We start from the raw sequence: 11,319 nt of genomic DNA, 5'->3' as shown, positions 1-11,319 counted from the left end.
ACAGGGTTCTCAGTGGATGATTTTTCATAAGTAGATCCCACTCATGGTGTCCTGTGTGTGTCAGAGTAGAACTGTGTCCCATACGGTTATCAGTGGCTGGATTTTTTGGAAGTGAATCAGCAGGGCTTTCTTCTGCAGTATGACTGGCTTGGTTTGAACCGTCAGCCTTTAGGTTAGCAGTTGAGTACAGACTGTTTGCACCCCCTAGTGGCCTTTCATTGTCACTACAAGGGGTACTTATAAGAAGAGGAAGGCTCAGAGTCAGACAAGGAGTGATAGAGATGTATTATGATGATGGATAGAAGTTGGATGTAGAAGGAGTTGTTCTCAAGAAGCTGGAAGTGACAAGTATAGATGGATTTTCTCCTGGATCTTCCAGAAGGTATGTAGTCCCTTTAACTCAGTGCTGAAGAGCAGATTCTGATGCTTAGAGACCCCGTAAGAGAAAGCAGTGCTTTAGGTTTTCCGACACTACAAATCTTTAGGGAAGCTGACTGCCTCATTTGTCTCCTAGGCAGGGGCTGGTGGGCTTGAGAGCGTAGTTTTGATTAACTGACTGTGATGGTTTTTCTGTCAGCATAACCGTGCCAGAATTCTCAGTCATGTGGCAGTTAAGACTTTCTAAGTCTCTATGATGTGTTCTACTTTGAAGAGCTCATCAATTGAAAGGGAGTTTCCAATATCTTGGAAAATCAGGCAAGTCTTGCTGTCTTGCTGGTTCTAGATCTTGCATGTTGCTCATCCTCTGACCTCTGGTTCATTGGACTTGAACCAGGGGCCTTCTCTATTACCTGCCTGACCTGCCTGCCATCTCACCCACTGATCTTGAGGTCCTTGGCTCCTGCAGCCAAGTGAGCTTGTCTTTTGACCCATGGACTTAGGACTTTACCACTTTTGTAACTGAGTTATTTCCTTGATGTTAATCTCTTTCTATGCATTAACGTGGAGTCCTGGCGTGGCGCCATGGGTTAATGCACAGGACTGCAAAGTCGCCTTGAACCACAAGGTCAGTGATTCAAGTGCATCAGCCACTCCTTGGAAACCCTGTACAAGGTCGCTATCGGTCAGAACTGACTCGACAGCACTTAACCACAGCAAGAACATATACACACATAGAAATTTCACTGACTTCTCTAGTGAACCCAGCTTAAGACACATCCCAATGGCTTCTCCGCAGCATTCCTAGGGCTCTGCCAACATCTTGACTTTATCTGTTGAGCTCAGCCTATTTAGGAACATCTGCTTCACAAGACCTCATTAAAGTGTTGAAGAGCAAAGATGTCAGCTTGACCCAAGCCATGGTATTTTCAATAACCTCATATGCATGCGAAAGCTGGACAGTGAATAAGGAAAACCGCAGAAGAGTTGAAGCTTTTGGGTTATGGTGTTGGAGGAGAATATTGAAAGTGTCATGGGCTGCCAAAAGGAGCTAGGATTGCCAGACTTCGTTTCTCATACTTTGGACATATTGTCAGGAGGGACCAGTCACTGGAGAAGGATATCATGTTTGGTAAGGTGGAGGGTCAGAGGAAAAGAGGAAGACTCTCAACGAGATGGATTGGCCAAGTGGCAGCATGGATGGACTCAAGCGTGGCAACAATAGTGAGGTTGGCCCAGGATCGGGCAGTGTTTTGTTCTGCTGTGCATAAGATTGCTATGAGTCCGTACTGACTCAATGGCACCTAACAACAACAACAACAACATTGAGTTCAGGTCAGACTCATGATCCCAGAATAGACAAATGACAATGTGCATCGTCTCAGCCCCCTTGTTTCTGGTTAATTAAACCAGCCAGCACATGCCCTTCAGCACAGGAACCTTGCTAAACCTGTCTATAGTCACTGCGGCATTGAGTTAGGCTCACGGCGATCCCGTGTGGGTTGGAGCAGAACTGTGCTCTGTAGGGTGTGTTGAAAGACTGATTTCTAGGGAGTGGATCACCAGGTCTTTCTTCTGCAGCACCTTGGGCACAAGAACCATTTCCAATCCCTTTCAGAGGCTCCTATCCCATCTTCTAACCAACCAGCCAGCTGCCATCTAGTCGACTCCAACTCACGGTGCCCCCATGTGTGCAAGAGTACAACTGTGCTCTACGAGTTTCCAGTGCCTGTTTTCTAGGGAAGCAAGTTACCAGGCCTTTCTTCCAAGGCTCCTCTGGAACCTTCCTGCAAAAGGCAGAGTGCACCCATGGTTTGCATTGCCCAGGGACACTCTGTGATAATGTGCCCACAATGATAAAATCACCGGTCTTGGTTCTCACTCATTTCAAACTGTGATGAAATCTTGTCAAAGAACGGGATTCCCACTGCTTGGCTGGTTCCGTTGACCAGGAAGTAAATGTCAAATGGTATTCCAGTAAGATCCTCGACGTAACATCCAACGTGAGTTCCGGAATCCTTTATGTAGTGTGGGCATTCTCGTTCCACCTCTCCCCTGTAAGAATCCAAGGGTTACCAACCAAGAACCGTTAGGGTGTTTGTCATTACCGTGCATCCCTGGGTTTTCTGTGCGAGGCTAACACGTACTTTACGTCTCGGATGTAGAAGAAGTATTGGACGTCGTCCGGGGCCTCCCTGCCCCTTGTCCACGAGCAGTTCATGAAATCGCTGTCCATGATGAAGCAGCTGAAATTCTCTGCAGCTGTTCCATTCCCACCTGGAAAAGGTCAGAAAAGTTGTGATGGATTGGTGTCTAAAGATGTGAAGGTTTCTGTGAGGTACACTTCCTGGGGTAAGAAATACAGAGACACTCGCGTTTGCAAGAGGTTCCGAGGGGGACAGGGCTGGGGAGAAGAGGAAAGAAGAAACATTTGCTTAAGGAGGTCCTGGGGTCTCATCAAGGACGATGGAAACAGTTTGGGAAGGAAGCGTGTTGGTGGTGAACGTGGTTGGTGATGCATGACACGAAGACCTGAGACCTCGTTCTGTTTTATGCACGAGATTGGTTCTAGAACCACCGTCCCTGCGCTCCGCTGGGGAGTGTGTCTCTGTGTGTTTGTTCAGACAGCCATACGTTAAAGATACAGCAGGTTCAAATGAAGACCACCGAAAGAAATCGAATACCTCAGTAAAGCGAGTCACATGGGCTTTTTGGTTGCCTGGTGCCACTGTGGGTTAAGCGTTTCACTACTGATGCAAATGCTAGTGGTTTAAAGCCACCAGCTGCTCCTTGGGATAGAGATGAGGTTGTGTACTGTCGGAATTTACAGCCTCGGAAACCCCACACAGGGTTGTTATGGGTTATGGGTCGGAATCAACTTGATAGTTATAAGTTGTTGTCGTTACACGCTGTCAAGTGGGTTCTGACTCATATTGACCCTGTATATTGATTGTGAGGATCGGCTGGTGGGTTTGAACTGCTGATCTTGTGATTAACAGCCCAGTGTTGATCCTACAGCGCCACACCAGGACAACCCGTAAATCACCATCAAATGAGTCGCAATGATTCGCACACACACCACAGAATATACCATGGAGCTTCAAAAAGTCAGTGGGAAAAAGGAATCAAAAGATAACTGGATTTTCCCACAGACTTTTACTAACCCTCAGTCTTTTCTATACCTTTCTACGTGGAGGTTTTCATCACGTTGACCATGTTCTTCAAGTTCTAAATGATTCTCGCTATGTGATTCTAAATGATGCACAGTCCACGCATTCTAACCAATAAAATGTTGCGTAGCTTTCTTGTTGTTGTTATGTGCTGTGGAGTCAGTTCTGATGCATAGCGACCCTGTACAGGGTTTCCGAGACTGTAAATCTTTACAGGAACAGAAAGCCTCATCTTTCTCCTGCAGAACAGCTGGTAGTTTCGAACTGCTGACTCTGAGGTTCGCAGCCCACTTCGTAACCACTACGCTACCAGAGTAGCTTTCTTAGTGGCTGGTTTTTAGAATTAGATCACCAAAACCTTGCTTAATATAATCAAAGTTATTGCATTTTGCACTTAACTGTTTTTGAAATGGTGAGAAGAGTTCATCTCACATACTTTGGACATGTTGTCAGGAGGGACCAGTCCCTAGAGAAGGACATTGTGATTGGTAAAGTGGAGGGTCAGCGAAAAAGAGGGAGACCCCCGCCCCCAATGAGATGGATTGGCACAGAGGCAGCAGCAATGGGCCGAAACTTAATGGTTATGAGGTTGGTGCAGGACCAGGCAGTGTTTCATTCTGTTGTGCATAATACGGTCATTATGTCAGTACCGACTCTCGATGGCAAGTAACAGACAGCAACAATAAATAATTTAAAATGAAAAGAAATGAGTCTGAATTGTGACTCTCACAATTGTAAAGGTAAAAGTTTTGTAACATAAAGGGGGGAGTAGTTAATCTTACATTCCAAGAACAGAGGCCTCTAGGACCATCAAGGGAGAAGAGCACAAGTTGAGTGTGAGATCCTTATCCAGAGAAACAGCGACACCAGAGATGGAAGCAGAGATGGGGACATGGAGACAGGGAACAGCGGAGGACTCTAGACTCATGGGATTTGAGGGACCAAGAGCTGGTGGCCAGGAGGCAGACTTGCAGAAGGTACCCTTTGATGTTGCAAGTTATTATATATGCCTGAGTGTTTAAAAATAAAAACAAAAGAGCTAAAGTGAATAGAGAGAAATACTGTTAACTGATGGTACATGGAGGGGATTATAATCATTGTAATGAAACAAGGTGTCTGATTTGTTGAATGTAAAACTGATGATCTGCCCTGTAAACTTTCACTCAATCCACAATAAAAATTTTATTAAACAAAGAAAAGAAAAGCATCCACTCTAACGCTGCTGGGATGGAAGGTGGCTGAGGCCCCAAGTTCCTTACCTGAGTTACTGAAAAACAGCTGCTCTTGGCACAATGTCTGGTTGATGTTCACTTTGACGACAAACACGGCTCCCAGGTGCAAAGTGTAATCCGTAAAGTTGCATTCGCATTGATTCTCCAGAAGCTGGAAAGGTTACCAAACAGATCATCATGCTCTGATCTTCTCTTTAAAATAACTTTTCATTATGAATTGAGCCAAAGTTTACTGAGCAGATACCTCAGTTTTACATTCAACGGACTACAATGTGATCTTATTTCAATGACAGCGGCCCCCTCCATGTATTTCTTTAACTCTAGCATCCCTCTCTGTGTCGTACACTAAGTCCATCTATAACTCTAGTATCCCTCTCAGTGTCTTCCAATAACTCCATCTCTAACTCTAGCATCCCTCTCTGTGTCTTACATTAACTCCATCTATAACTCTAGCATCCCTCTCTGTGTCTTACACTAAGTCCATCTATAATTCTAGCATCCCTCTCTGTGTCGTACACTAAGTCCATCTATAACTCTAGCATCCCTCTCTGTGTCTTACACTAACTCCATCTATAACTCTTGCATCCCTCCCTGTGTCTTACACTAACTCCATCTTTCTGTATTTTCTTCCCCACCACCCACCCACGTTCACTCATCATATTCTAGTCTTGATGGTCTCACACATATCTCATGGCACAAGTTCCCCATCGCTCTATAAATCACCCCCACACACCTCCTCCCAGGTGCAACCTAAGCTGATGCGTCTCTTGGTGGACTTGAACCCACAGTCTTTTGGTGAGCAGCCAAGTGCGTTCACCTTGTGAACCAACTGTGGTCTCCAAACCACTTAGCATTGAGTCAATGCTGACTTTCAGTGACCCCGTGTGTGACAGAGTAGAACTGTGCTCCACAGCGTTCTCAATGGCATGTACCCAGAGGTGCGAAGGAAGAAATGCCTGGTGATCTTCTGAAAGATCGGTCACTGAACACCCAGTGGAACACAGTTATTGTGACACCCATGGGTGTGCTGTGAGTTGGGGTGAAGTCCACGTCAGTTGGTATTGAATACTCACTGCCCTCCCACTCAGGGAACATTGGTTTTATAGGAAAGTTTGTGGGTCTGTTGGTCGAGCTCTGTATTTTGTCTCTACTGGAAGGCAGGGTAGTACTTTTTGATTCTCAGGATTGAGTGCACTGTCCACAGGTGTGGGGGAGCCTCTCAGGTAAATACCTGTCATGGCTTTGGGTGGTGGGTCTCCCTCAGCCACACCTAGGGGTCACAGAACAAGCTATGCATCTCCAACCATCATCTTCTGAGTCTGCATGTGGATGGGTCTCCCTGTGAGAGCCCAGCTGGAAACTCCTGGTGCATTTGGGTGTCTACCTGGCATGTCCACACGCTGCCCCTGGATGACCTTGCCTCGAATGCCTGGGGCCCTCGCTCTGCCCATTGTGGGGGTTCCCCCTCACCACTGAGCCTTTTCTGAACCAGCGCCTTTGACTCACAGAACTGTGTCTGTCTTTCTGTTTCTCTCTCCTTTCTTTCTTCTGCTTCCCGTCCATCTCCTGTTCCACCTCCTCCTGTTTATGTCTCCTTCTGTGCCTGTCTCTGTCTGTCTGTCTCCGCCTTTCTGTGCGTCTGTCTGTAACCATCTCTGCCTGCCTGTATCTCTCTGTCTCTCTAGCTCTCTGTCTCGTTGTGTCTCTCACTGTATGTCTCGTTCATTGTCTCTCCACCTCTCTGTCTCTTTGTGTCTCTCTCTCTGTCTCTTTGTCTTTCCCTCTGGGTTTCTTTCTCTGTTTCTCTCTGTGTTCTTTCTCTCCCTCTGATTGTCTCTCCCTGTCTCTGTGTTTCTCTCCCTCTTTCTCCCTTTCTCTCTGTGACTCTGCCGTACCCATACCTCCGACCCATCTTTCTCCTCTCCCCTGACACTGAGCCCTGGCGTAGGCAATCCCTGACAACCTTACACTCTCGTCACACAGAGACCTCCTTTGTCCACACACCACGCACATCTGCCTCCAGATGGCCTCTGCCTTAGGATATAAGATCTTTGGGGTCTCTCCTCGAGGGACACCTTTGGGAACACCACCCCATGCCCTCTCCTATACAGTGAGTACTCTCTGGGCATCACCATCCCTGTGGCCTGTGCACCGCTCGTGCCCACTGTCCCGTCCAGCACTCCACAATGGACCCCTCATGAACACACGGCCCATCTCACCTCTATACTAATTTTATCGTTGACTTTGCGAATCATTGCACATTCGATGACCGTAACATTTTCTCTGCAATCCCAGGATAATTTCATTTTCTTTGGGTCAAACGTCATATGTAGTGTGGAGAATGGTTCTTCCGTGCAAAGACCTGAAAAGAAACATGTTGGCTGTGGAATTGGAAATTCCCGGTATGCGGTCTCTCCTCCCACCAGCCCATCCGTAGCTTCTCAGCAAGCACTGGCTACATCCTGTGAGGGACTGAATTGTGTCCTAACTAAACACCTGTGAATACATCTGTCTCAGTTACCTATTGCTACTGTAACAGAAACACCAAAAGGGGGTGGCATTGTTGAACAGAAATTTGTTTTCTCACAATTTAGGGTAGCAGTCTACCACCTGTAGGGGCGGCTTTCTCTGTTGGCTCTGGGGGTTTGTCCTTATCTCCTTTCAGCTTTGGTTGCTCAATTCCTCAATGATCTCCGTGAGGCATTTCTGTTTCTCCATCTCTGTTTGCAGGTCTCGTCACTTCATCTGATCTTTTTTTAAAAAATGTTTTATTGAGAATTATGTGATAGTTTACATGGGATAACATTAGTTTTACATTCATCCTATCATGTATCGTTTCATTGCCATGGTTACAATCCCTTCCATGCATCATCAACCAACCAAAGGGTGTACCCTGCAAGCCTGCCCCCAAGTTGTCAGCACACAGCCCCTCTCCCTCTCTGGATCTAGAGTCCCCAGCTACTCCATCTCCCCTCGTGTTCTCTCCCTCCATCTCAGGCATCACTGCTTCTCATCTGATCTTTTTATACCTTAGAAGTAATGGGCTTAAAACATACTTTCAAATAGGAATTTCAGTCACACTTATGGGGGTGGGGACCATGTATTGTGGGGTCCTGGTGTGGTGTTGTGGGCAAATGTGCTGGACTGAAAAGTCATTAGAACCACAAGGTCGGTGGTTCAAGATCACCAGCTGCTCCTTAGAAACCCTATACGGGGTTGCTATGGGTCAGAACTGACTAAACGGCAGTTAGCAACAACAACATTTTGTGGTGGAGATTCAATTCAGGCCAGAACAAGGACCTTTTTGGAAATAATAATAAAATCATTAAATTAAATTAATGCATCAGCAATATTCTAATAAGTAATCAATGCAAAATGATAGTTCAAGAGTGGTCTGCAAAAACAGGGGACTAGTCAGTCTTACAGTCCAGGAAGAGAGGCCCCTAGAACCATCAAGGGAGAAGAGCACAAGCGGAATGAGGGACCCTATCCAGAGAAGCAGTGACACCAGAGATGGAGGCAGAGATGAGGACATGGAGAGAGGGAGCAGCTGAGGACTCTAGACTCATGGACAGAGAGGGACTGAGAGCTGGCGGCCAGGAGGCAGGCTTGCAGAATGTGTCCTTTGGTGGTTTAAATTATTATATATTCTGAGAGTTAAAAAAAAAAGAGTTAAAAATGAATAGAGAGAAATACTGTAAACTGGTACATGGAGGGGATTATAATCCTTGTAATGAAACAAAGTATACGATTTGTTGAATGTAAAACTGATGATCTGCCCTGTAAACTTTCACTCAAATCACAATCAAAACCTGAAAATACGTAAATAAATAAAGACTCGTCTGCAGATATCAAGAACTTAAAAAAACAATTTGTTTTTTTAAATTAACTTTCTTTTACTTTTTTATTGTGGTTTGGTGGAACTTCATGGAGCAAACTACTTCTGCACAGAACAACTTGTATCTGCATTTTGTTACATAACGTTGGTTACAATGCCCACAATAGAGTGGCAAGCTTCATACTTCCTCTTCCTCTTTCCTGTTTCCTGTTTCCATTCTTCCTTGCTTCCTGCCTTCTGAGCTCTGTGTTTGGGAAAATGTTGCCCGTTTTGGTTTCCTGTGGGTGATTGTTCTAAGGAGTAAGTACTGCCTGGTATCAGTATTTCCTTGTGAATCACCTAGTGTTTGGGTTGATATTGAACCATGGGAATGATTGAAGTTCCAAGCTTGAAGCAGGAGAGTCTAAGGAGCACAGTGTTGGTGGTTCTACCTGTCTCGATCAGACCAGTTGTTGTTGTTAAGTGCCGTCGAGTCAATTCCGACCCATAGCAACCCTGTAGAGGGTTTCCAAGGAGCAGCTGGTGAGCTTGAAACGCCGACCTTGCAGTTCCAATGACTTTGCAGTCTGACGCATTAGCCCACAGCGCCACACCAGGACTCCTGTAAGTCTGGTTTGTTTGAGCACTTTGGGATTCTCTTGTACATTTTCCCCACACTCTGACCGGGACCTCCCATTGTGGTCCTGATCCGAGGAGTTGGGAGTGGCTGGGGGTCACCATCTAGTTCCCTTGGACATTCGCAGGGCAGTAGTAGATGCTGATGAATAAATAGGTGGTCCGTTTTTGTCCATTAGCCCATGGAGGCCTGGTGTGGCTGTAGGATGAGTGCTGGACCTCAGGGTTGGTGTGAACCTCAGAAATCCTGTACAGGGTCACTATGAGTTAGAACCGACTTGATGGTACTTACCAACGACAACAGACCATGGGACAAGGTATTTTCATTTGCCTGGGATTTTCTTCACTCGTGTTTGCACTGCACGAGGAGATGGTAGGCTTAGAAAGTAGAATGTGGAATCTTGACTCTGTGGACAATCGTGTGGCAATTGACTTCATTGTCCTCAAAGAGACCATGATCCAGAGCCACCAAGCTCAGCACCTCATTCCCTCAGAGTGTTTGAAGATGGCTGAGAACTTTTCCTAACTTTGCTTCACTAGGGGAGTTTCAATCTAAGCAACAGAAGGGGTCCACCCGATATCCACACTTACCTTGGTGCCCCTCACTCTGAAGTCCAGTTGAGGTCACAAATAAAGGCACCAGCAGTACCGTTACTCCCAGGGGACCCATGGAACTGGCCGCAGACTGGACAGGACAGGCCTGAAGAGACAGACACACGTGAAATCAGAGAACGTCACGGACGTACATTCAAACCCATACCCATGGCAGTTGAGGGAATTCTTAACTCATGGGTGCCGGTGGACAACTGCCTCTTAGGGTGTTCTACGCTGTCATCTACATGGAGTTGGAGGTGAATATTGAAAGTAACGTGGACAGCCAGAAGAACAAACAGATCTGTGTTGGAAGAAGTGCAGTCAGAATGCTCCTTAGAAGCCAGGATGGCTAGACTTCATCTTTCATAGTTGGGACATGTTATCAGGAGGGACCAGTCCCTGGAGAAGGGCATCACGCTTGGTAAAGTGGAGAATCTGCTTGGATCCATAATGAAAAACTATGGAAGCAACAGTCGAAATCAAGCACCACATTGCATTAAGCAAATCTGCTGCCAAAACCAACTCTGGCGTGTTTAAAAATGAAGTCATTTTGAGGACTAAGGGAGACATGCCACAAGTCCTGGGGTGGCGCTGTAGGGTAAGCACTGGACTGCTAACACAAGGCTAGCAGTTCAAGCCCACCAGACACTCTTCGGAAACCCTATACAGGGTCACTATGAGTTGCAACTGTCTTAGCATCATTTAAGTACAGTTACACTCCTCGGAAACCCTATACAGGGTCACTATGAGTTGCAACTGTCTCAGCATCATTTAAGTACAGTTACATACGTGTGTGAGACCACACAATGCGTTGGGAAGAGAAACAAGAACTGAGCCTTTGAATTGTGGGCTTGGTGAAGAACACGGTCAGCACCATGGGCTAGCAGAAGAACAAACAAACCTTGGACGAAGTACAGGCAGAATGCTCCTTAGAAGCTAGGATGGACAGACTTCATCTCTCATGTTGTTGTTGTTGTTAAGTGCCATGGAGTCGGTTCCAATCCACAGCGACCCTGTATAGGGTTTCCGAGAAGCGGCTAGTGAGCTTGAACTGCTGACCTTGCAGTTCAAATGGCTTTGCAGTCTGGCACGTTAACTCACAGTGCCACACCAGAACTCCTCATCTCTCATATTTCAGACATATTAACAGGAGGGAGAAGGACATCATGCTTGGTAAAGTGGAGGGTCCGTGAAAATGAGGAAGACCCCCAATGAGATGGATTGGTGTAGTGGAAGCAACAGTGGTCTCAAGTGTAACAGGAATGGTGAGGATGGCGCAGTGTAAGGTCCAAACTGATTTTACCTGATTTTGCCTACCTAGAGACTGCTTGACTAAACTCTAGTCAGGCTCAGGAAAGCATTTTAAATAGACAAGGCCTCAGTTATTAGTTCCCTCCAGAGGCAAGGTCAATCTCCATTCTGTACATTAGCCTGAACACGTCCTCTAGCTCCAAGAATATGATATATGTATAAATAGCCAGGCAGCTCAAGG

General features: G+C 46.2%; 1 protein-coding gene across 1 annotated transcript in view; it reads right to left on the bottom strand.

Moving 5' to 3' along the window:
- The window catches only part of CSF2RA (colony stimulating factor 2 receptor, alpha, low-affinity (granulocyte-macrophage)), a 56,318-nt gene extending 53,677 nt beyond the window's left edge, over positions 1 to 2,641 (bottom strand). The window contains exons 1-2 of the mRNA XM_006876263.1: positions 2,526 to 2,641; positions 2,261 to 2,433 (exon numbers count right to left, since the gene is read on the bottom strand). Of these exons, the coding sequence (XP_006876325.1) occupies positions 2,261 to 2,433; positions 2,526 to 2,614 (262 nt within the window). The 5' untranslated portion in view covers positions 2,615 to 2,641. The remainder of the gene's footprint in view (positions 1 to 2,260; positions 2,434 to 2,525) is intronic.
- Between the last annotated feature and the right edge of the window lie 8,678 nt (positions 2,642 to 11,319).

Source organism: Chrysochloris asiatica, unplaced genomic scaffold, assembly GCF_000296735.1.
Source record: "Chrysochloris asiatica unplaced genomic scaffold, ChrAsi1.0 scaffold00372, whole genome shotgun sequence".
NCBI classification, from domain to species: Eukaryota; Metazoa; Chordata; class Mammalia; order Afrosoricida; family Chrysochloridae; genus Chrysochloris; species Chrysochloris asiatica.
Note: the sequence above shows the minus strand (reverse complement) of the source record. Positions and strands in the feature narration are given on the sequence as shown.